The following is a 25,608-nucleotide window of genomic DNA, read 5'->3' on the forward strand; positions in this document are numbered from 1 at the left end:
GGAGGCGAAGCAGCCTCCTCAAGCCCTGACCCCACAATTACGCAAGAACTCCAACCAAACGAGTGTACCTCCTCATCTGTGAGGTTACTCATGGTACATAATTTCTTATGCCTCAGAAACTTTAGAATGCACCTTTCATGGACGAATAGCAATTCTCTTCTTAAAATAAGTAAAAAAAAAAAAATTAATTTCACGACAAGGACGAGAGCAAACCGTTACCCAGGACTTTGGTTTTGACAGTACATTATTTCTAGTTTTTTAAGGTCCACAGAAGGCGATCCCCGCCCGCCCCACTACTGCTGTTCCCGGGGGATACACGAGTGCCAGATGGCGTGGGGAGCGTCGTTCGGTGACGCGTGGAAGGGCTGCCTCCTGCATGGAAACCCGGGGCTGCGCCCGCCGCCGCCCGACACCCAGCCTGACCGCTCCGTAGCTGTTCTCGTTGTTCCCAGTAATTCCCACCGATAGCCGCGGCCCACGCAAGGGTGACCTGAGGCCACGCAAACCAAGGACCAAGGACCAAGGCCCAAGGCCCGAGTCCGCCACAGTGCGGCGTTTCCGCACCCTAAAAATCCACCCGTCGCCCCCCGGAGCGCAGACACGCGTTAAACACACCAGCCGGGGGACGCGCGGAGCCCGCCGTCCCAAATCCCCGCACCACGGCCCGGCTGGGCCGCAGGCCTGGCGGCCGGCGCCGCACAATGGCGGCCGCAAGAGGTGGAGGGCGGGGGAGCCTCGCCCGGGCGGCGCCAGCATGGAGGGGCCGGGAGGGGGGTCCCCGGGGCAGCCGCTCCACTTCGGGGGCGCACGCTGAGCCCCGAGCTGCGCTTCGCGGCCGAGCTGCGGCGGAGGCGGCGGCAGGAGGAGCCGCAGGGAGCCGAGCGCCACCGCGCCTCCCCACCCCCCCCTTACCGCCACCACCCCCCCCTACCCGCGCCGGCTCGCCTCGGCCGGCAGCGGCCCCCGGCCCGTCCGATGGCCCAGGCCCCGGCGGGCGGCTGGCCCGAGGCAGCGGGCAGCGGCGGCGGCACGCTCCCTTCCGCCTTTTCCTGGGTCTCTCTCGGGCAGTGACGTGACGTGCTGACGGCGGGCCCGGCCCGGGGAGCTTGGCCGCTTCCACTCAGCTCCGAGCTCGGCCCCTCCCTCCCCTCCCGCCCGCCCGCCCCGCCGCAGCCGCCGCCGCCGCTCTCGGCCCAGTCGCGCTGAGAGGCCGCGCCGAGGCGAGCACCGCCGCCCGCCACCCGCACGGTAAGCAGCCCCGGGGCTGGGCCCTGACGCCCGGCCCGGCTCGGGCCTTCCCCTGCCCGCACCAGGCCGCAGCGCAGGCCCCGAGGAGGCCGCAGCTAGGCCGCGCCAGGGCTCCGGCAAAAGAGCGGGCCGCAGCACCCGGGCCGGCGGGTTCCGCGCTCGTAGCGCGGCCCTGGGCAGCGGGAAGGGCGGCGTGAGGGGAGCGGAAGCAGAGGGGGGTGGTTGCGGGCCCAGGGGGAGGCGGGCGAGGTCGGTGCCAGGCCCCGGGCCCGGCCGAGGGGGGTTCGGAGAGTGTCTGGAGGAGGAGACAAAATGGCGGCGCGCGGGGGGGGTGTGGGGGGAAGCGGAGGGCGCTGGGCGCCATCTTGAATTAATCGCTCTCCATAGCCCGTGCCTCGGCGCAGGCCGGGCCGGGCCGGAGGGGGGAGCCCCTGGCCCCGCTCATCGCAGCGCCGGGCCGCAGGCTCCGGAGAGGGAGAGCCCGTAGCCTCTCCACCCCCACTTCTTCCTCCCCTCCCCCGCCTCTCTCCCTCCTCCCCGCCTCGGCGCCTGCCAGCCAGCGAGTCGCAGGGGAGCTTGGCGTTTTCCGGCCCGCGGCGGCTTCCTGTACGGCCACGCCAGGCCTGACAGCCGTGCCCCTCCTGCCGCGGCGCCCGGCACGCCATCCTCTTGATCTCGTCCCGGCCGCAAGGGAGTTCGGCTGGGCATCGGTCGGAGGTTCGTCCTCAGCCTCCGCGGGGAGCCGGGTGTGGAGGCGCGGGCTCCCCTTGTGTTCCCCTTTGGTGCTGGTTTCTTCTCCTGCTTATCCCCTCTCCTGCAGAGGCCCCCAGCTGAGCGGAAAGTAGTTTCAAAGGGACGCCCGAGACTGGTTATTTTCCTAATCTGGATTTCGTTAAGAATTAGTTTAGGTGTCATCTGACGCACAACATCCCTATGAAATTTGGAGAAAATGTATTTCTTTAACCAGCTTGTGCAAATACCCACACCACTGAACTGCAACAAAGAGGAAGAGACTTGAGATTTTTATTACAAAATCGCAGTGAAAGCAGTATTGATTCTTCTGCCAAAACTGAGGGAGATGCATCAAGAAATAAACAGCTAAATGATTACATTGTCACATTTGTAACATCGTTTTTATTCTTCCATTTATTCACCTAATAATAAGGGGGTTATTTCCAAGACCAGAATTAGGTAATACAGGGGTATAATTCGTTTAACCTTTCATGTGTGTGTGATTGAAAGCGTGTGTGTGTCCATTGCATTCTACGTAAGTGGGTCATGTAGGGAGAGTTGTGACGCTGCAGCAGTAGTGTAGACTGAACCCACAGTTGTCTCATAACCACAGCGAAGCTTCAGGTAGCTTGGGGCTCTAACCCAATTGGGACATGCAAGGCGTGCTGCAATTTTTAATGGGATGTAGCAAGGCAGGATGGGAATTTGGTTATGGTTGCACACTAAGTCATCCCAGCGTACGTAGGGATTGGGGCTTGGACATGAGCAAATTTTGCTGGTTTTGCCTTGATTTTTCTGGGAAGTTTTGCTGTGTTGGAATTTGGTTTGTGCCCTTACCGCAAATGAAAGAGATGTACTGTTCGTTCTTTAAGAGTAAACAAAGTAGGCAAAGGTCTATTCTATGTATCTCTTTTTTCATAAAGGTGGTTTTTCTGAAGTTTTCCCTATTTTATCTCTTTTTTTTTTTTTTGCGGGGGGGGGGAGTTGTGTGTGAGAGCAGGGAAACTGTCAGTTTCTGTAGCATAATAAAGCTCTTTCTTCTAAGGAAGCCTATTTTTAAAGTTACTCCTCTCTAACATGTGACGGCTCCTTTCTTTTTGTTTCTATTACCTTGCTAGGCCTATTGAGTCCAGGATCTGTAACATGGCAAAACTAATGCACTGCATCTGTTGCTTCTCTTGACTGATTGTACTCAAGATTTACAGAAAATACCCATTTTTATTTTTGAAGGTTATTTTATTACTAATAGCTTAACACTGTTTCTTCCATTTCATTTTTTATATGTCCTTTCACTTGAAAATACTGCGTTGACTTTCATAAAACCAAACCCAGTGAAGTCTCTGGAGAAATAGGTAAAAATATATTTGTAAGAACTAACTTTACAGACAGAATTGGGTGTATTTCAGGCTTGTGTTAACTCTTGATCCAGGTGAAGCTGGCTTAGACCCCACCAGAGGAGAGATGTAGATACTTAGTTTTTTCTGAGGTATAAAACCTGGATTTAGGTGCTTGGTCTTTTTCTGATGTAGTGGTAAAAAAGCAGTTCCCACATTACTGAGATCTGAACAATGAGCCATGTAGATTTGGGCACTGAGAAGAACTAAGAGTAGGGGCATGGCTGGGCACCTGCTTCTTCTCTGGGCACTACCTCTGTTGAAAGTTAGGTTGTGGAAGTGAAAATTGATTCGATTCTGTCCACTTCAGTGCCAGAACCTGTTCCTGAAGTAAGTCTCAGCTGAAATATTCTGAAAGGACAGATGAGTATTTCTGCCTTTCTTGGAATCTTGCAGGAAAATGAGCTGCTGGAATTTCTTCTTAGACTTGTGGTACCACAGAGTTCAGGGGGCTTGCTAAGGAATTTGAAGGTGTTCAGTGTGGTGCTTGCAACAAGAAGCTCTGGTATTTCTTGTGTTGCAGAACAGTGCCCTCATCATGGAACTGCCGGTTGGTACAGAACCATGTGGCTGTACCTCCCTTTGTGTGGCTGAATCTTGGGCCTCAGTGCTGGCCCACTGCTCAGAAGAGCAAGCAGGAAGAAATGGTGGTTTCTCATCTACTGGGTAGAATGCTGAAACCCTGAAATGATTTCAGGACGTTTTTAGGGATTTTTTTTTTTTTTTCCCTATCCATAGTGAATGCCTTGATGTCTTTTTGGACTGCAGATTTTGATTTAGACACCCTTATTACTATAGATAGTTAAATCCTGTTTTAAATGTCTGCATCCTCTTCTGGCTCTCTTTCTGCAGCAAACTTCTGTGGAGAGTGGAGTCTGTGCCCTAGTGGAGCACTTTGAAAGTCTTTATGGTCCTGCACAGGGGTAAGAATTTTTGCGCATTAATTTGTTGGCTGGGTCTGGGTGCAAAAGTGCATTGTGGGAAACCTTATTTAGGAATAAACCCATTCAGTGAAAGGGTTGGTTTTTTTTTCTTTGGAAGAAGTGCCAACGTTTAAATATGTGGCTTTTTTAAGACTCTTGTCTTGAAACCCCATGTGCTCAGGAAATTTCTTCAGTTTGTGGGGAACCTGAGCTCTTGTTTTGTCCCTGTAAGTGTAAAGACCTCGCCAATTTAGATAAGGCCACACTTGCACAGAGAAGGTAGTTAAAGGTCTCCTGGGCTGTCACTGCTGGTGGCAGTATCTTTATGAAACTGCACTGCTGTGAACGCTGCAGAGTCTTCTTGGTTTTAGCATCTGTTGCCTGGAATCTGGGCAGCAATGAGATGGTGTCAGTGTGCATGGAAGCTGGGGAGTAGTGATTGCAGCCTTTGGGTCTCAAGGGTGAAGAAGATAGAAGGATGATGAAGGAGACAGCCTCAGTCAGAGAGACAGACAGGAATCCAGGGAGAGGATAGAGAAAGTGTATGCATGAATCATAAGAAGTAGGAATTTGTGGTGGAGTGATGGTCAGGTGAGTGATGAAAGCAGGAAGTGGAGAAAACAAATGCCAGTTCATCCAGTAGCTAGTGGTAAACTAACACTTCAAGCTAGTTGAGTGCCAGCTGATCAGGGGCTATTATGTGTGATAATACAGTCCTCAAAAGCATAGGCAGAAAGAGCATCTTGACTTTTCCCAACAAGCCGGACAGCGAGTGCCATCTTCTTACATGTGTGTTGCCTGAGGAAAAAGGCAGTTTATTTCTGCTAACTGTTGATCCTCCCTGCCTCCTCCCAGAAGAAAATCTCAGGATTGCTGATACAATCTTTGCTACAAATTGAGGAGTAGCAAGGTTTTGTATGAATGATGAGTGTGTGCTGGAGTTACAAGTTGGAGAGCTGAAATGAGCGGGTCAGGAGGTAATGGATATAATGTAGGTATAGGCACACAAGAAGTTGTAAAAGAAGCAACAGAAAAGAAGAAACTAAGCACGGAAGACAATGCTGGCAAGATGGGAAGATGAATAGGAAAGACGTTTGTAATAGACTGGCTAGGTATGAACTGAATAGATGGAAATAAACCAATTTGGGTATGAATAATTCTTGCTTAAATGACTTTGTAGGAAACCTTGTTACTCTCTTTTTGTTTCTGTGCCATGGCAGAAGTTGATCAGTCAGTCAAGCTGCATCGTGTATCTGAGGCTGAGAAATAATTTTCTTCTGCTCTTGATTCTGAAGGGGCATCTGGGTGAAGAGCTGCTCCTGTTAATAGTGGGTGCTTCTGATAGAAATGTTTGACAGAATAATTGTGAGGTGATTTATGTCCATCTGGACACAACAATGATCTGTTGACACAGCTGTCTTTAAAACGGAGGCCATCCGACTGAGCATCGCACAAATAACGCGACCCCTTAGATAGTTATTACATTGACGCTGCTTTTCCTCCAGTTCAATTTCTGGCTGTATTTCTCCCTCAACTTGTAAAAATGAGTTTTCTGATACATAAATTATGTGATTAGGTGCAGAGAGTTTGAGCTAGAAAAATGGTAAAGTCTAAAAAATACTTGGTACAGATTATGGTTGTAGGTTTGTGGCTTTGAGTGGTTGCTTTTTTTTTTTTTCCTTTTGTATGGTAGTTTTAAGGCTTAATTATGTAAATGTTAGTTGAGATCATTTGGAACAGTTAAGACTCTTGGAGAGAAATCTTGCAGATTCTGCCCAAGGTTTCCATGTCTTTTGTATAAGTTTCACAAGAATGGGAGATTTTGTGCCTATCACTGTCAAAAATGTTTGGAGGAAAGAAAATTGCATCTTCCACTTGTATATCTTCTGTTACTTCTTGCTGGTTCTGCACCTAGGAAACTAGTTGGACTAAGTGCAAGAGAGTAGTACAAGTTGGTGTTAGATCACATTTTACCCCCTTAGGTTTGCCTGATCCTAATTATAATGCACATATGTGAACGGCAAAATTTAGATTGCACTTTCAGATTTTTGTAAGTATTTTAACTTTGTAGTTGTGTTTGTTTCTTTTGTTAAGAAGATGGAAATCTTAAGTTGTTATTATGTATTGCAGAAATGTTGACATTTGGTAGAATATGACATTCAATAGTTTTTGAGAACCGGTGATACTTTTTAATACAAAAACAAGTAGGTGCTTTGTCTTGGGGCAGGAGTTTTTAAAGTATTCACACATTAGGGGGTTGAAAACGTGATGTTTTGTTCTGGAAGCAGTTTACATTAGTTATTTCAATTCTTGAGGTGACATAAGAGTAACCTCCTCCTGGCCACCCAAGTGTGAGCACAATGGACATCAGAAGCACCATACATTTCAGATTATTAGCTGTCTGCTTTTAACTTACATCATTAAGCCTTATTGATTTGACAGCAGTGTATTCCTCACCATCCAAAAGACTTGTGTGTGAACTTGTCTAGGTTTTGGTTAATTTTTTTTCCTTCTAAGATTGTAAGGAAATAATTTTTTCATACCTCTTTATCAACTGCTTCTCTGTTTGTGGGGTTTTGAGAAGTCGACCTATGGTGTTCTAGAGTTATTATTTCTGGAATCCCGAACAGAAGTATCCTAAAGTCAAGAGCTGTTATCTGTTCACTTCTGTGCGCCCGAAATTTCTGCTTTTCAGTGCACAGGGAGAAGCAACCTTCAAAGCATAGAACAAGTTAAATAACCTTTCTTCTTTACCTTCTGCAGAAACTGTGACTGATGAGAGTTAAAGGCCATGGATGAAGATGGGCTTGAATTGCAGCCGCATGAGCCAAACGCATTTTTTGATCCAACAGGTCTGTCAGGAGATAATATGTAGATAAGTGCTGACATTAGATGCAATTGACTGTCATTTATTTTGTCTTTGCTTGGAAGTGCTGTGCTGCATCAGTGATTTTGTATAGAGTAGTTGCTTTAGATTTTTTTGGTTGCTTTTATTACTCAGAGCAATATGAATGAGCTACTGTTCTGTCAAGTAATAGTTGTTTGGGTGTTGGGGAAGAGTCTAAAAATTCTAATCTTTACCAGGAGAAAAAAATGTTGACCTTAGTTATGTTAGCATCTACTGAGGACTGACTTTATCAGCTCCCCGTAATTGTGCAAAGCTTACCTTAATTGTGCAAAGCTTACCTTAATTGTGCAAAGGCTATTACGCCTGTTTTACTAAATGACAACATAGTGTAAAATAGAAGGGATTTCGATTATTAACCACTTCATCTGAGTTAGGTTTACAATTTAACTGCTATTATAATTATGTTTTTCAGGAGCTGATGCAGCACATATGGATGGAGATCAGATTGTTGTGGAAGTACAGGAAACAGTATTTGTTTCAGATGTAGTCGACTCAGATATAACCGTGCATAATTTTGTTCCTGATGATCCAGATTCTGTAGTAATCCAGGATGTCATTGAGGATGTTGTTATCGAGGATGTTCAGTGCCCAGATATTATGGAAGAGCCAGACGTATCTGAAACTGTCATTATTCCTGAACAAGTGCTGGACACAGACGTAGCTGAAGAGGTTTCTTTGGCTCATTGCACTGTTCCAGACGATGTTTTAGCTTCTGACATAACGGCAGAAACAATGTCTATACCAGAACATGTACTGACAAGTGAGTCAATGCATGTACCTGAAGTTGGACATGTAGAACATGTAGTTCATGATAATGTTGAAGAAGCAGATATTGTCACCGATACTCTGGGTACAGATGTTGTTTCTGAGGAAGTTTTGGTGGCAGACTGTGCATCAGAGGCAGTGATTGATGCCAATGGAATCCCTGTGGAACATCAAGATGAGAAGGGCAACTGTGAAGATTACCTTATGATTTCCTGTAAGTGTCTGTGTAAAGCCATCAAGATTCTTATGATGTGGGCATTGGGTAGTCCTTGAAATATCTGAGGGAGGGCTTACAACAGATTTTCTGTATTGCTTAATGAAATGCAGATCTCAGATGAGGGTATTTTTAGGAACATATGCCAACTAGAAATGTTCTGAAGCTAATGGAGAGGAATACAGGCAAATGTATGTCTGATTATAAGTTGTTTCTGTAGCGTTTTATAATGTATGAACAAAAGAGTAAGAATTTCAGTAAACTAAATGCCATATACTTAGTAAGTACTGAAAGAGAATAAATGTGGCAATGTTTGAAAACTCATGGGAATACAGGTTACTAAGATTACTTCCAAAACATTGAGAAAACAAAGAGAAAAATCATGGCAAAGGGAAAGTAAAACCCCCTATGTTTTGGAAGTGCAAGCGATAATTTCTTATGTTTGTCCTGTTTTTTCTAGGCCCCCACCCCTTTCACCCCTTTTAGAGTTAGATACAGGCAACAGTATGGTTTTCTTTGCTGTTAGGATGTGTTTTGTTCTCTTGATTAAACAAAGGAGGGAGGTACACTGCTAACAAAAAGAGTAGCTGTTGCTGCTCATAGCTGTAAAGCAACTGAGAATATCTTAATCTCCCTTAGGAACCGTGGCACAATCCATTTGAATCATATTTCAAAAGAGTTAAACTAGAGAGTGGAGAAAAATAGAGCATATCATCAGTCCTTTTTCTACTAAGGATATTCATTTGTGTGAACTAGAGCTTACTTTAAGTATGTTACTTACAATGATTGCTCAGTGTAGTACTTAGGAACATGAAAGTGTCACTGCTGAAAATTTGTCATAGAAGTAGGAAAGCTTTGTTAGGCTGGTTTGTTTAATTTGTGATTTCAGGCACTTCAGTTTTGTCTAGTGTTGAGTGACTCCACTGATGAGGTATCCGTCATGCTCTGCTTCAGTTACTTTTTTGTTTCTCGTTTCCCCACCACTTTTTTTTTTTTTTTTTTTTTTTTTACCTTTGGACACTTTTTTGAAATGTATAATAACTTGTTTTATATTCTGTACTTATGGATTTTAACGTTGCTTCTCCTTACCTAGGATCACTGCATTTCTTAATTTATCATCTCTTGAGTTCCTTGAGTAACCTTGTGCAGCCATGTTTTGAGTTTATATGAGGTACAGTTAATTCTCTATTATCTGGGAAAACAATTAAATGGGATAATGCAAAATATGGATAACACAAAATATTGTAGAATTAAGCTGTGAGATCATACTGAGGTGAAATAGGTCAGGGATGCCGCTCTCTGAAATAGTATTTATCCAAACTAGTAAGTGTGCTCTGTACAGTATACTTCAGATGCAGCTTTCTCATTCTGGATTCGAGTTAGATCAGATAAAAGCAGCTCAAATGCTTCTGCAGCATAGTTAGGCAGCAAAGTGGATAATCCACCTATGCATAATTGAGGCCAGACTGTAAAGGCTCTGGTGGGGATCCTTACCTGTCTATGTCTTGTCCCTAACTGTAGCTCTGAAAGGTGCTGTTGCTCCTGTCTCTCTGCTCACCCTCTCCCTGCAGGCTGTCATCCTGCAGCATGGGCAGCCTTCTAGGGCTGCTGTCATAGGGAGACCTTGCAAGTACTGTCTGTGTAAATTCAAGTGAGAGGGTTGGGTAAATATGTGTCCCATTCAGCCATTACCAGTGGCTGAATGAGGGCAGGATGTCTTGGTAGATGCCATCTTGCACGAGCCTTAAAATTCCCATCTGGGAAGTCTTCTTAGAAGTACTAGTTGTCAACAGGTAGTAACTAGCAGAAAATACAGAAACTTGATTGTTCAGTTGTGCTGGAATATTCTCTGTTTTCAGTCACGTATTTCTGCAATTTCATACTTTATTTAATATTAAACGGCTCTTGATAGTCCTGCAGTGTACTTTGTTTAGATCCAGAACCTCAAACATAAGGCAGTATTTAAAGCAGTTGTTAAGCTATAAAACATGCATCTCTTCTATTTGTGTTTAAAATACTATGTTCTACAATTCATTTTAAAGGGAAGTTCCCTATTACCACCTACTGTGTTTAAAGCCTACATAACAAGTTCTTCTGGTTGTAAAGTCAGAGTCTAGTGCTTTTCCCTCAAGACTATCTTGGCAAATATGTATGGAAAACATTATTTGAATTAATTTCCGTGGGGTTTTTTGCATCCGTATTAGATGTGTTTATTGATCTGTTGACTGTCTCAGTTCTTCAGTTGAACTTAGTAGTAGGTGGTTTTTAAAAGGTAATAACATCAGCCAAGTTTTTGAATTTTTTTATCCTAACCTGTAAATTCTTGATTCTGGCAAACCTCCCAGAACTGCTGGGGCAGATGTTGGAATGTAATCTTGTCTCCCATTACAGTAGTCAAATGTAGCTGCTTTCCAGATCTGGGAGCTAGACTTCTTTCTTCAGGATGCTTTTGCCTGTCTTCTTTTAGCCTAGTCACTTGCAAAGCAGGGAGTGACATTTTGTGCTCTCTGTTGTAGGTTTCACAGTCTGTATTTTTCAATGAAAGTTAACTGGCAAAATCTTTTTGCTATCTTATCTTGTGGCTCTGTTCATGCATTTCTATTTTTGTTCCTGAGGAACTGAGTCTACACAGATTTTCTTAAAATAATTTTCTTAGCTTTATCCTGAAAATAGCTGTTTTGAAATGACTAATATATATGTACTTTTTTAACGTTCTGTTTCTGCCTTCTTTCTTGGTTCAGACTGGTTTGTCTTTTCAAAGAGTACAATCCCTGTGGGTTTCATTCTGCGACTTTGCTTATTAAACTCAGTATTTTAATATTTCTTTTCCAGTTGAGCTTTAATTTAGCTTCTGCATTGATATGCCTTTGTTGTTGGGTTTTTTTTTCATTTCCAAGATGATGTTTCTTGGCACAGCTCGTATTATCACTTGCCTTTTGATATGCTCACCGTTTTTCTTAGATACTTAGTCTTTGCACTCAAGCTTCATTTGTGGTCCATAGTAGACTTGAGGCACTCCTGCAGGGTAGAATCAGACAGTCATTCAACAAAGAATGCAAACTGCCACTACTTAGTAGCTTGAAAAGAATATGAGGAGGTTTGATAAATTAGGTTTTCTTCCACATATGCTATAACAAGCCAGATCATGAGTTTGAAAAGAGTAGATTTTACTCTGGCCTGCACTGGAACTAATTACTTGGCAGAAAATTGTAAGGCTTGGAAAATCCTTTCTCTGTGAGACCACGAAGTAACTTAGTGTTTGTCAAAACAGTAGGAAAAACACCCAAACCTGCATTTACGAAGCGACTAGAGTAGTTCATGAAACCTGGCCATAAAATGGAAATGAAGATTTTTGCTTTTCTGATTTTATTCAATGTGGCAAAAACGTGTTCTGTAAGACTGAAAGTTGTACTCTTATATACTCAATTAGAATAAAAATAATGAGGCACAAAGGCGGTTGGACAAGGGGAGTCTGGAAAGAAGGAAGGGTAGCCTAACAAAGGCTTGCAGGTTTGGATATTATATGATGTTTGCAAATATAGGGGCTCTGTTAGGTCCATCCATATATTCTTACTTTGCTCTGACTTAGAAGTGTCTTTTGTTTGTTGTATCTGAATTAACACTTCTGATTACAGGAGTTGGAACCCAGGGTACTCGGAGAACAATGATTGCATCTCTTCATAGGTCTAGGTGAAATCCATGGCATCTCATCATTGTTGGATGTTCAGTTTGAAAGCAGTGGATCTGATCAGCAAAGCCACAAAGTTCATGCCTTCATTAGGATTTCTATTCAAGAAAGCAAAATGCTTTTATTTGCTTTTTTAGCATAAATAAGTACCTCCCTCTTTTTCTCCAGAGGTTCTTAAAGATTCAGGAAATCACATTTTTCTTTATGTGAGGTAGAACTTGCTGCCAGGTTTCTGCCTGGCCACTGGAATGGTACCAACAGTTGTCATAGCCGAGGCTGCTCAGAAGGTCACTGTCAGAAGTGATGGAGATGAGAGTGCCCTTGGGCTGAGTGATGCCTCACAGCTTAGTCTGATTTGCGTGCAGGAAGGGAAGGACAAGCATTAGGTACTCAGGAAGTTCACCTCTCCTAGATTTCTGCCCTGAGGGGAGCTTCAGAGGCATAGGGTATACTGTTGCTCATGTGTAATGGCAATGACATTGAAATCAAAACAGAACAGGTTTCTTTTTTCACACAGGTTAGGAAATCTGCTTCTCTTTGAAGAAATAACTGGATGGTAAAACTTCTTTAGTAGACTAGGAATTCTTGCTATCAAGTGAAGTACAAGTAAAATGTTTCTGTCACAGATGACTGACCAAAGTCTGTCTGGGGAATACAGCATGCTTTTAATCTGTTTTGGAGGAAACAGAATAGTTAGCAGTGACTTTTTTATTAAGAATGGTTAAATAGGGTTGTTTATTTTGTAAGCAGGCAAGAATCCTATGACATGCAATTTTTTAGCAGCAGAGAGAATCACTTGGGAATGTAAAGGCTGACAAAATAGATGATTCCCATCTGATTGCTCCATAGACAGATTTTAAGATCTGTTAAACTGATGGAGAGACAGACTTTTTCTTACAGTGTTTGTAAGAACTGTTTCAGTGTGTTATTTTGCAGTGAACAGCCTCTACTTGCAAAAGATTGGAAATTTCTCACTGCTTAAGTGAATGTATCGTGATTAAACAAAAGGTTTACCATTTAAGCAAATGCAGTATGCAGGATCTTGGGCTGGCCTTTGTGCTTCTGTATGGGGAAACTGGCCTCAGCTGGGTTTTAAACATGGTTTTGAGTATCAATGCACAGGTGCTTGTTTCTGTCCCAGAAATGCCATTGGACATATTTTAATAGGAGGGTAAAGATACAGGAGATTCATTGGGCATTATAGTTTATGAAATTACACCATTTTTTAAAATGTGTAATGTTTTCTAGGAGACAAATGCTGTCATCATGATAGAACCCATCTTACTCTGTTGCTAATGTTGCCTGCATCTTTTATGTCTTTGCTTTACTCTTTGTTCCTCTTTTTTTTTTATCTGTTGGCCTCTTTTTGTTGATTTCCCTGTAATATAAATGATAACTAGACAGACTTTAAGTATGCCATGTCTTTCGTGTTGTGTGACACCTTTCTCATCTGTGCTTTTAATAAAATTCAAGCATTATCTTTATATGGAAGCAATTACTGCAACGTTGGAAAAGCACATACGGTTTTTAGTTGTTTACTGCAGCTCATAGTATGTAAAGAGAAAGCTGCACTAATCAGTGAAGTCTGTGCAGAACGGTAGCAAACTAACCATAGAATGCATGCTTGGAATTTACATAAAATAAAATTGTGTCTAATAATTTTTTTCTCTTTTTGCTTTAACTCAGAGAATTAGTCGCACTAGTTTACTGCAATAAAGCTGCCAGCTAGTAGATGGGAAAAATACCATACACTTAAAGCTCTGAGTGTTCGGTTTGTGTCTAATTAAATGGAGGCACAAGGTATGACAGCACTGGAATAATGCTAGCTTGAACTTTTTTCTAGCATGTGATTTGTGATTAGTTTAGTACCTGCCCAGCGTGTCTACTTGAAAGGAAATGGTCTCTTACAAGCTTAACCAATACTGTTAAGTAAGCTTAACTAATACACTTAAGTATTTTTGTGTTTGTTTTTGTAATTCCGGAGAGGAATGATGTGAGAGAAGATCAGTCATGCATGGTATTTGTGGGATCCCGTGATGGGCTGAATGCAAATGAAAAATTCAAACATCATCAGAGTTCCAACTTCAAACATTGAATAGTCAAGTATTCATGAATGTCATTTTCTTTGATTGTGAGACTGAGATATGCGGAGAATGCAGAAACACGGGGAAAGTGTTAAATAGAAATCAGATTTCATAAATGCTGCCAGAGCATCATCAGTGAATCAGTGTAGATAAAAACTCATGTAGCCATAGGACAAAATACCATAGAAATGGTACTTTGTGCAATAGATACCCATTCTCTTTCACCTTGTTTGTCTCTTCTGATGTTCACCTTTTTTCCTACCTTTTTGTTTCCACCCTATCTTTCTTCCTGTTACCTGTTTACTACTACACTGCAAATACTATTACTTTTCAAACACTTCAGAGACTTTAGCTTTTTAAGTGATTTTTTTTTTTCCTTTTGGAAAAGGAAAAAAGAAAAGTTGACCTAATATTCCTGTACAGCATTTTCCTTACAATTTAACGGTGCTGTTAAAGACTATTTAAACCAGTCACTACATTTTTAAACCACTATTGAATAGGGAAATTGGGAATAAATAAACTAAAGTGTGTAATGATTTTTTTTTTTTTAATTTTTTTCTTTTGTAATATTGTTTAGAAGGTGCCTTTGAACCTTGGAGAAATTATTTCAAGGAGTAAATGGAGCAGATTTTTAAGATTAGAATTATGTTGTGTGAATGTTATCAGTGGATACTTCCATATATGTATGGAAGTAAAAATCGCTGTTTTGGGTAAAAGAACCCAGCCTGTTTCACATGGTGCATGTAGGTTTGTTTTCTGTCTGGCTGCTTCAGCTATAGTTTTCCTTCGTAGAGTATGTTCCAGCATCAGTTGAGCTTGGCGGCAGACTTCCCCTTCAGCAGCATAAAATCAGCCTGCACTGATTTGAAAGCCTTGCAAGTACATGTGTGTGACACTGGCAACAGCCAAGTTAAAGGAGAACAACTACATAAATGTAGTGTAGGAACAAAAGCAAACTTCCTTTTTGTCAGTGTTCCAGTGACGTTTGGTTTTTTCATGCATATGCCTGAGAATTTGAGAGTCTACTCAGTAACTGAATATACATACTGTGGAGCGGAGCGATGTTAGCATGATTCAAAAGAATATCTTAAGGTTTTTACTTTTGAAATGCTTTGAAGTTTCAGCTACAAGATACTACATTGTCCCATGACACAAAATAATTTTTTAGACATCTTACTGCTTTAAATGTTCTGTACAGTAGCCATTGGTAATGAACTTGGCATAAGAGATTTTGGTGTTTTTTCTGCTGCTCTTTTGGTGGGGAGAGAGAGAGAGAGACTAATTTATTTCAGTACTTCATAATTTAACATTATTCATATTTTTTTGTGGGTAATGATGCCCAGTTGAGAAATTGTACATAAATACTGTTGTGTTTGGTATGAGACAGAACACATGCTAGTTGATCTAATTTAAAGGTTAATTTATTGACTTAATGCAGGAAAAGAACAGTAATAACATTTTGAGCTTCTTTGATTTAACTAGATTTTAAAGTAAATGGAAGGAGTGCAGTTACTGAGTAGTAAGGCTATGATATAGTTTCAAGGGTAATGAGTGCCAGTAAAATGAGCATGTTTACAATAACTTATTTTGTATGTTCTAAATATAGTAGTTAAAAATTCTAAAGTATTTATGGGACAGATCTTACACTTCCTTTAGTATAAATGTCATGTCTTGCCATGAATTGAAGTTATGCATGGCTCTGGGGGAGCCATGTCAGCCTTCAAAAGTGACTTTATGCACAAAAAAGTCACAAATTACAGAAGTATGTCATCTTGTTAAAATTCTTAAATAATCTCAACACTTAAAAAACTTCTGGGGCTTCTGAAATTGGGAGACTCTCTGAAGGTCTTGAGATGCTGGATTTTATTTTTGTGAATGCATATTTAGTATTCTTTTCTTTAAAACCCATGCTTGGTAGAGTAAGATGGCAAGTGTGTGCATGTGTCTCTGTAGGGTCTGTCTTAAAAAGCAGAAGTGGGTTCTCATAAAGCTGGCTGTTAGCCATGTTTATGTGGAAGGCCTGGGCAAGTTACTGCAATTCAAACTGAAGCATGATGTTGGGGCATTTCTGAAAGCAAAGAGAATAAAATGGGAGATGATAGTAAAGAGAGTATATGGGTCTACAGCATAAAATCCAGTGCAGCCCCTTTCATTGAGGGCATCTTGAGCAATCAGTTGAGTAGGTTCACCAGAGTTGTAGCATCAGGGCAGCACTTCCACACTGTGCTTGACCCCTCTGTGTTGAGCAGGTAAGAAAAGTGGAGGAGTTTCTTCCTGTAGTATTCATTTAGGTGTCTTCTCTAGTTAGCTGAAGAAGCATCAGTAACACCACTTTGCAAGGAACCAGGTCTGACTGGCAGCGGTAGTAGTGCTGGCATTAGACAGGGTTGATCAACAGTTAATGCTTTTGGAAAAAAACCCAAATCAGTTAATAGCTTACTGTGAAGGAGAAAGCAGTTAAAACTGAAAATTAAGTAAAATTATGCCACAGAGTAAGTACAAACATGCAGTTTCTTCCTACCGTCACCTTGCTACAGATCACTGTTTCCCTATTAGCTTTGCCTGATGTGGTGTTCATCCTCCTAGTCATATCACTGCAGCACTCTTGTACTTCCCCCTTAAGTAGAAGATACAGCTTGCATTTATTTTTGTATTTATTGTCATTGTTTTCAAGGATATGAAAAAATATTTATGGGTAGGTTCTTTATCTCAACCTTTTACTCTTAAACTGCTTCCAAATTTGACTAATAAAGTAATAAAGTATATCTCTGTCTGTATATGACTAGATAATTGTAATAACTTGTTTTTTTAGTGGATGATGCTGGTAAGATAGAACACGAAGGTTCTGGTGAAATTACCATGGAAGCAGAGTCAGAAAGTGGCTCTTGTAAAGTGGATGGCATTTGTCCAGAAGTCATCAAGGTCTATATATTCAAGGCAGACCCTGGAGAAGATGATTTAGGTAAAATACGCTCATTTTGGAATACTCCAACTGACATTTTAAATTTTGCATAATTAGAGGCTGTGGTTTCTCTCAATTTATAAAGAGCTGTAGATCTAATGTTAAAGAGTGGCAAACTTTAATTTTTCTGTGGTTTAGTATAGAATTTGAGCAGAGTGTCTTTAAAATATTTTGCTCTGGTCTTCCTAATTAGGGGGCACAGTAGACATTGTGGAGAGTGAGCCAGAGAATGACCACGCAGTTGGATTACTTGATCAAAATAGCAGTATTCGAATTCCAAGGGAGAAGATGGTTTACATGACTGTAAATGATTCTCAGCATGAAGATGAAGACCTAAGTAAGTAGGTGGCTTTCATCTGGGAGCAGGGATTTTCACTTTCAGCAGTGCAGTGTTAATTTTTTCTTGACTTCTTTTTCTCTTAGATGTTGCAGAAATAGCTGATGAGGTTTATATGGAAGTGATTGTAGGAGAGGAGGATGCAGCAGCGGCTCATGAACAGCAAATTGATGACACTGAAATTAAAACTTTCATGCCTATAGCTTGGGCAGCAGCTTATGGTAGGTAACACTCAAAGAATTCTTCTTGGTGACATTGTCTGTGTCAAAATGTTGAGAATTGTTTTTTGGAGGCTAGTGGAGTATTTGTGCTTTTGTATTTGTTTTTAAAATTTTAGTTGACGAATGGTTTCTTGGCATAATGAGCCTTAAGAGCAGGGGAAAGAAGTTACGAGGCAGGCTTCTTTTTACTCCTATTTTAACAGGCATTTCCCTTAATATTTTCATTGGGGGGGGAGTACATGAGCTTTCAGTGGAAAAATTGCATCTCAAGTACATCTGTCTTTCACAGTTTTAAGACAGAGTAAGAGCTGGCTTGGGAATAGAGCTGAGTATTTTATTTGGGGGAAAAAAAAAGCACAGATGGAAGTATGTAAGAACCACATGTAACAGTGAAAAGCAACACTGACCTCTGGCTTGATTTAAGTGTTTACTAGAAGGAACATATGTGACTTCACTAATAGAAATAATTAATTGATTAAAAAGTAAACTGGAGAGCGACATCTTAAAATTATAACGGAACCTTGATAATATTTCCGGCCTGCAGAACCACTTTTGATTGTTACGATCTGAGCATGAAGTGGTGCACAAACCTGATTTCCAAAACTTACGTAAGCTGGTAGAATGAAATTTCATGCTAGAAATGTTTCCATTGTGCCCCTTTCTCCTTCTAAACAAAGTAGAAGAAATAGTGGAGTAGAGGACAGAACTTGGGTTGTACATTTGCACAGTGTGTATTGTGGTGATGGTGCCAGCAGCCACATGACGGGGAAGTGCTGAAAACGTGATGGGGGCTGGAAACAGGGACAAGGGAAGGGAGGGCAAGATTTCAGGGGGCAGTGTATGTTAAAAGTTGTTTAGGAGATGGATGGTAGTGCACCCAGAGCCTTACCTTTGGCCATACACTGCTGAGCACAGTTTCAGTGGAGAGGAAAGGACAGAAGCCAGGTAGAGTGGGAATTAAAAATTAACTGAATTTGAAACAACAGCGGTAGACTGAGCAGAGTGTGTTAAAAGCAGAGAGATGGAATGGAAAGGACAATTTAAGAATGTAGGAAAGAGTGAATTGTCAGCAGTTAGCAAGGTGAGAAGTGGTGGGAAAGGGAGAAACAATGAAGCATGAAGGGTTCTCAGAACTCTTCTTCAGTTTAAGAGTGTTTAAGAGCTGATAACAGTGGCATCTTAAAGTGTTAAATTTGTTCTGTCCCCGTCTTGTAGCAAAGCCCAGTGCCACTGTGCTTTATATTCCAGCAAGTTTTTGTGATTTTATTCTCGTATTAGAAAATGTTTGGGGCCTGTTTTGTATTGTGCTCTAGAGGGACTTTTCATGCACCTGTTGCAAACTGAACTTTCTACATATGAAATGGGTATTTGCTTTTCAGTGTTTGTCACTTGGTGCATTTGCTGTTCCAACACTTGAGCTAGCATATAGATCAGAATCCTTAGGGTCTGCATGTGCCTTTTCCTGGCTGTGAGTCTTCTTACATTAATCATGAATATTAATTCTCAGCACTCTGCAGAGGGAACAGCTGTTAAGCTTTTTGCCCTGGCTTCCACTTCAGTCTTCCTGTCTCATTTGTGTGCTTTACTTTCGCTAGGAACTGTTCCCTTCTGTAGATGAAGTAAATACTTAACCACAAAATCTGTTAAAATTTACTTATGCCCTTAAATCACCAGTGTTAAACTGATTACCAATAAATACCTTCCTGAATATTTATATGTTTACTTGTGATTTTCATGTTTGTTTTACATCCAGTGATACCATATGTGCATTAAACAGGAAGCTCTGTGAGGCAAAAATTGTTTCCTTCTTTCTATTACACAAAACTGAGCATGTTCTTTGTTCTAAGTAGAAAAAAATTGTGTTAGAGCTTCAGGTGTGCAAATAGTAAATAGTGTGTTTTGTGGGCAAGTTTATGGACTGTTCAGAACAGTTCTTTGATCCCTGTTCCAGTTATGGAACTTAGTGTGTGAGAAACTTCAGTCAGGTAAATTCAGATTTAAATTACAGAAGTGAATGGGAGCTCACATGTGAACATACGTCAGGACTGAGAGGGAAATTTGGCACAGTAAATATTGTGACATGATGTTATTCACTGGTGTTAAATATTTGGGGCATAATTAGCAACCAGCGAAATGCAGAAATGTTTAATTTAAAGGAGGATTTCTTGTGAAATGGAAACCCATGAATTCCTGTAAGTTGTGTACTCCTGTAAAATCAGGTTAACAAAGCCAGTGCTTCCAGGTTCATAATACCGATGGTAATTTGTAAGTTACATGCTGAAACGTTTTGCAGCTCATCCTGTACGTTATTATGGTTTGTTTAAATGTCCAGATAATGGTTTGTAATTTCTTTTATTACCACTGTAGAGTTTGTTGCTTATAAAATTTGTAGAGTGATGATGATAGGTAACTTTTTAACTTATCTCATTAGGCAATAATAATGATGGCATTGAAAGTCGGAATGGCACTGCAAGTGCTCTTTTGCACATAGATGAGTCTGCCGGACTTGGGAGACTGGCTAAGCAAAAACCAAAGAAAAAAAGGAGACCTGAGTCTAGGCAGTATCAAACAGGTGAGTAGCGGGTGGATGGCTGAACTCTTATTCCTCTAGGCACTTATCCGTAAACAGATGTACTTTACTGATGGTATGTGCAGCATCTTGTAAAAACCAGTGATATTTGGGGAATTCCATGATTCTGTGATTCTATGAATTATTTGGTTGACATCACCTCTGCATCATAAATGAGCGTGTATTTTATCTTGAAGGTTTTAAATACGTGGTTGGTTTGGATTGTGGGGTGCTTTAAAGAACAATCTCTGACATAGGAGAGCATCAGTATTGTAGCAAAAGGTTAAAAACCTGTATACTTAACTTGCCACACCAGTTTTAATGTTTAATGTAACTTTTTCAAAGATCATATTAGATAAATGGTGTTTTGTGGTAGTGCTTTTTAAAAACCCTTTTTGTCTTTATTGAAAGCACATTGAACAATGCATTTCTTTATATCAGCTGAATAAGTAACTGGAAGATCTCAACATTATATATTAAGTTTGGTAGTATACTTCTGTACAGTTTCCTCTGTCAGTTGTGAAATAACTTGCCTTGGTGTTCATGCCAGTGTTCTTACTTTCATCTGTAAGAACAGATGCGCTGCTTTGGCATTATTTTGTGTCTGCTGTTACTGTGTTACTGTCTGAATGATTTATTTGGTTGATAAAGTTGAAAAAGCACGTGACTGTTTTCTTTAGTAGCCTTGCCTTAAGTGATACTAAAAGTTTCTTTCCAGAGTGTGACTTAACTGTAGGAGTTCTGTTTTTTTTAGCACTGAATCAATAAACCGGGCAAATTTTAATCTTAAAGTTTGCTTTTTCTATTTCCAGCTACCTAGTCAGTTCTCCTGAAACATTTTTGGAAAAGAGAGCTTTATAGCCTGCCTAGACAAATTCAGGGTAAACAAATCAGGCTGATGGATGAGTGCAAATAAGTTCCAAAGCTCTGAGGCATCCGTATGTGAAATGTGTTCTCATTGATTGCTACTTGATACCACTTCAGATTGTAACTGTGACAGATGGCACAAGAAGGAGGTGTCAGTGTGGGGACATGTGAGCTGTAGTCAGTGGTAGGTGATTAAGCTGCCAGATTAAACTTTATCTACAGATTCGTGGAACGTCAAAGAAGATCGTGTGCTGTGCCTACTATGTAATAGTTTAACAAGTTGGCCTCTGTTCTGTGTACCAGCATCGGTTTCTGCATGTATTTACTGTGTGAACTGGGTCAGAATTCTTTAAAGTTGAATTTCTTGAGGTGAGGGACAGCTAGGTGATGCTTTGGTTGTCTCAATCAAAAAAAAAAGCATTATTTCTTTTCTCCCAATAATAAAACCAAATTAAAGTAGTAATTCCCTCAATTTCTTACACCTAACGCAGTAACAAGCTGGTTTGTTATAAAGTTTATGTGTCTGACCTTACTTAACAGTTCAGCTTGTTGTAAAGGTTGAAATACGATATGTATTGAAGGGTAATATTGTTGTATAATATTACTCAAAGGTTTTTTGTTGTTTTTCAGCAATAATCATTGGCCCTGATGGTCACCCACTGACGGTCTACCCCTGCATGATTTGTGGCAAGAAATTTAAATCGAGAGGTTTCTTGAAAAGGCACATGAAAAACCACCCAGAGCACCTTCTTACTAAGAAGAAATACAGATGCACAGACTGTGATTACACTACGAATAAAAAAATAAGTTTACATAACCACTTGGAGAGCCATAAGCTGACCAACAAAACAGAGAAGCTTATTGAGTGCGATGAGTGTGGGAAAAGCTTCTCCCATGCAGGAACTTTATTTACTCACAAGATGGTGCACAGGGACAAAGGAGTTAATAAAATGCACAAGTGCAAATTCTGCGATTATGAGACAGCAGAACAAGGGTTGCTGAGTCACCACCTTTTAGCTGTCCACAGCAAGAACTTTCCTCACATTTGTGTGGAGTGTGGCAAAGGATTTCGCCACCCGTCGGAGCTCAAGAAGCACATGCGGATCCACACTGGTGAGAAGCCGTACCAGTGCCAATATTGTGAATACCGATCTGCCGACTCTTCTAACTTGAAAACTCACGTAAAGACTAAACACAGTAAGGAAACGCCGTTAAAGTGCGATATTTGTTTCCAGACTTTTTCAGATACCAAAGAGCTACAGCAACATACGCTTATGCATCAAGAAAGTAAAACACATCAGTGTTTGCATTGTGACCATAAGAGCTCAAACTCAAGTGATCTTAAACGACACATCATTTCAGTCCACACGAAAGACTATCCTCACAAGTGTGATATGTGTGACAAAGGTTTTCATAGGCCTTCGGAACTGAAAAAACATGTGGCGGCTCACAAAGGTAAAAAATTGCACCAATGCAGACATTGTGACTTTAAGATTGCAGATCCGTTCATTCTGAGTCGCCACATACTCTCAGTTCACACAAAAGATCTTCCATTCAGGTGCAAGAGATGTAGGAAGGGCTTTAGGCAACAAAATGAGCTTAAAAAACACATGAAAACACATAGTGGTAGGAAAGTTTATCAATGTGAGTACTGTGAGTATAGCACTACAGATGCCTCAGGCTTCAAACGGCATGTTATTTCCATTCACACAAAAGACTACCCTCACCGGTGTGAGTATTGCAAGAAAGGTTTCCGAAGGCCTTCAGAGAAGAACCAGCACATTATGCGGCATCATAAAGATGTTGGGCTGCCTTAAAGTCTCTTCCACAGACTTCCGGCTCGAATTATAAAGGAATTTTTGCCTTTCAGGCAGTTTAGCTTATTTTAAAGCCAATCACCTATGATCACACACAAAAAAACAATAAAAAAAAAAACATACTGTGCATTTGATTTGTTGCTGTATAAAAATAGGATTATTGCTTCTAGTTGACTTTTATACCTTTTGTTCAATAGCGTGTTCTGAATTCTATTCAGTTTGTTTAATAAATGAAGAAAAGATGGCAACAATAAAAGTTGCATTTAATAAAGTAAACCCTGTCTCTTACTGAATTTTTCAACCATAATAGTTTATTTAAGTCTATTTATCTTACTGACCTCGTTGATACTCACAGTGTCCATGTTAATGCAGTGTTGTCATGAATTTTAGAAAGATGAAATTGTCAGAGGTGTGTATAAAATGGGGAATTGTGATGTCAGAGTCACTAGGGTCCAACCTGATTGTTCTGTCTCGACTGTACAGACTCTGTGGCAGGTTAACTGTTTTGCATTTGAGGAGTTACACATCTCACTTTACTGCAGAAAACCACTCTGCATTTTAATTCAGGTTTCAGAGAGAAAACTTTTTTAAAAATTATTCGGGGCATTTGTTACCTGTTTTTGCCGAATTTAAAAGTGTGATCAAATATTACATTATTGTTCTGTGCTTCTTTGTCTTTGGAAGGTTTTATGTGTTACAAATGAGTTGCGTTTCTTTCACTTTACTGCTGTCTTGATGTTGGAAAGGTAAAATACCATTGTTCCGTTTGCAGAGTTAATAGATTGCAACTGTCTGTACGTGCCGGTAAACGTACTTCAAACTTAATGCTTTTCTGTATTCTGGTATTTCTTTGAAAGATCTGTTTGTGGTTCAAGTCACATTTTTGTTGTGAATTGGTTTAGAATAAAATTTAAGACCAAGAGATGCCTCAGTTTTGGAAATGAGATACTTACAGTGCGAGCTTCAGAGAGGGGTGGAGCGGAGCAGATACGTTCAGAAGGAGTAGAGATGTTTTAACGTAGATATCCTTAATAAGTAACTTAGGATAGTAATAGAACTGTTTGTAAATTGAATGTTTTTCCTGAGCCATTAGCAGCAGTGTTAAGCTGCTGATTATTAATTGCTACAGTATCCAGAATTAACCCAGTTCTTTTAATCTGTTTATAAACAGCTTGGAGAACATTACAATTATTATATGCAGTTTTACCACCTGAAGACTATTATAAAGTAACGCCGTATCATTTGCTAATTGCAGCATAAGTGTACCAGGCATGAAGTCATGTACCTTAAAAACAACAGCGGAGCGAAAAGCCCAGTTTACTTACATGCCAGGTTTTAGGGGCCAGCCCTGCTCCTCTCGATCTAATTTCCGCTGAAGCCACTGGCTGAGGGTGGATGGCAGAATTCGGACCCTGCTGCCTGCCAGATTAGGGTAAATTTGTAACCAACAATTCAGTAATGGAGAGGGTTCAAAGCCCAGCCCAGTGCTGACTCTTTTTCCTAGGCAGGTAAATCTATAGAAATCAAATGAATTTTAATGACTATTCTATGTTTAGGGTGATAAAGGGACAAGGCTTTCTTTTCCAATGTGTGTCTTGTCAGCCTTTCATACTTTGTCTTGGTACCAAGCCCTGCTCCTATTGCTCAGCCCCCTTCTGTTTCACTGTAAGCCGAAATACTTGTGTTTACTTTGCAGTCAGGAGAGTCGAATGCCATGTTATTACCTTTACTGTGTAATGTGGGTTTTTTAATTCTGATGCCTGCTTGGCAATGCCCCCAGACTTGTCCAACGTGCTCTTGTGTAACACTGCTACTAGCGGGCTGTGAGTCTTCCGTGTGTAGTACCCGAGTGTGCTGCACTGTGCCTTCCTTGAAATCCCGGTGGAGTCAGTGGGTTTCACACGTGGCTGTAGCTCTCTCTTGCCTACTGATGCCAAACTAGATGGTGTAAAACCCAGTAGAGATTTTCCATTCACCTCTTTGCAAAGCACCCTCCTGCGACTCCTTCCTCCTCTCCAACCCCTTAAGTTCAAGAGTTTTTCTAACTGGAAACCTGAAAAGTGTGCAAATCTGTGTAAATTCGCATAGGTCGCCGAGGATTTTAGCCATTTTGAACTTTATTTTTTTAAGTAAGCTGAAAGACAAAGAACACAATTTTACACATTTGCTTTCTCTTGCATAGCCTGGAATCATACACACTTTTTTTTTTGTTTCTTAAAGCACAATGTTGGAACATTTTACCTTTTTTTTTTTTTTTTAATTAAGGGTTTGGTCAAGTGGTTTTTGTACAATGTATTTGTCTGTATAAAGAGAAAATGAACTATAGTTATTGTTAATGTACTGACATTAGTTACAGGTTAGTTTTAATTCCTAAAAAATTTGCTTAGCAAATGCTATAAAATGGATGTTTCAGTTTAATGTTTAAAGAAGGTACAGATTTTTACAAGGACATAATATAAATTATTGTTCTGTAGAAAATACCCTGTTAAATATTGTATACGTCCTGCCCTCTGTACACTTTGTAAAAAAGACAAAAGGAAAAAACAAAATACATAGAATCATATAGGGATGTGTGACATTATTGTAATTGTGTACTTGATAATAACGTGAAAAAATAAAATTCAAAGTATTTTCCTTTTAATGGACGTTCAGTCTATTTGATGCCAGTTCCGAGACCAAGCATTGTTCTGAGGGGGACAGCCGGCTGCAGCTCTAGCGCACCTCAGCTTGTTTTCCTGCTCCTCTTTTCCCAGCTCATTTTGTCTAGTACTGGGGTGCAGGTTATTCAGTCCCTCATTTGGTTGAAATGTACCTGTACAAGAGAACCTGCAGAAGGTCTTCAGAATCTGTTTTAATGCCTGTTTTTGTATTAAAGGATT

General features: G+C 40.9%; 1 protein-coding gene across 6 annotated transcripts; it reads left to right on the forward strand.

Annotated features, from left to right (window-relative positions):
* Positions 1-1,100: 1,100 nt before the first annotated feature.
* Positions 1,101-25,370, forward strand: ZFX (zinc finger protein X-linked). Of its 6 annotated transcripts, none has more exons than XM_062608051.1 (8): positions 1,101-1,248; positions 7,061-7,149; positions 7,618-8,184; positions 16,769-16,918; positions 17,112-17,255; positions 17,342-17,476; positions 19,908-20,048; positions 20,858-21,096. In XM_062608051.1, the coding sequence occupies exons 2-8, from the start codon at positions 7,089-7,091 to the stop codon at positions 20,863-20,865; spliced, it is 1,206 nt and encodes a 401-aa protein (XP_062464035.1). In that variant the 5' UTR covers positions 1,101-1,248; positions 7,061-7,088; the 3' UTR covers positions 20,866-21,096. The 6 variants fall into 6 exon arrangements, with proteins under 6 accessions (XP_062464035.1, XP_062464031.1, XP_062464030.1 ...); XM_062608046.1 differs by lacking the exon at positions 20,858-21,096 and adding an exon at positions 21,543-25,370 and having other exon boundaries at positions 1,107-1,248; XM_062608049.1 differs by lacking the exons at positions 1,101-1,248; positions 7,061-7,149; positions 7,618-8,184; positions 20,858-21,096 and adding exons at positions 9,296-9,355; positions 21,543-25,370.
* Positions 25,371-25,608: the final 238 nt, after the last annotated feature.

The sequence above is a fragment of the Pezoporus occidentalis genome, unplaced genomic scaffold, assembly GCF_034315485.1.
Source record: "Pezoporus occidentalis ecotype Australia unplaced genomic scaffold, CSIRO_AGI_Poc_V1 ctg129, whole genome shotgun sequence".
Lineage (NCBI taxonomy): Eukaryota > Metazoa > Chordata > Aves > Psittaciformes > Psittacidae > Pezoporus > Pezoporus occidentalis.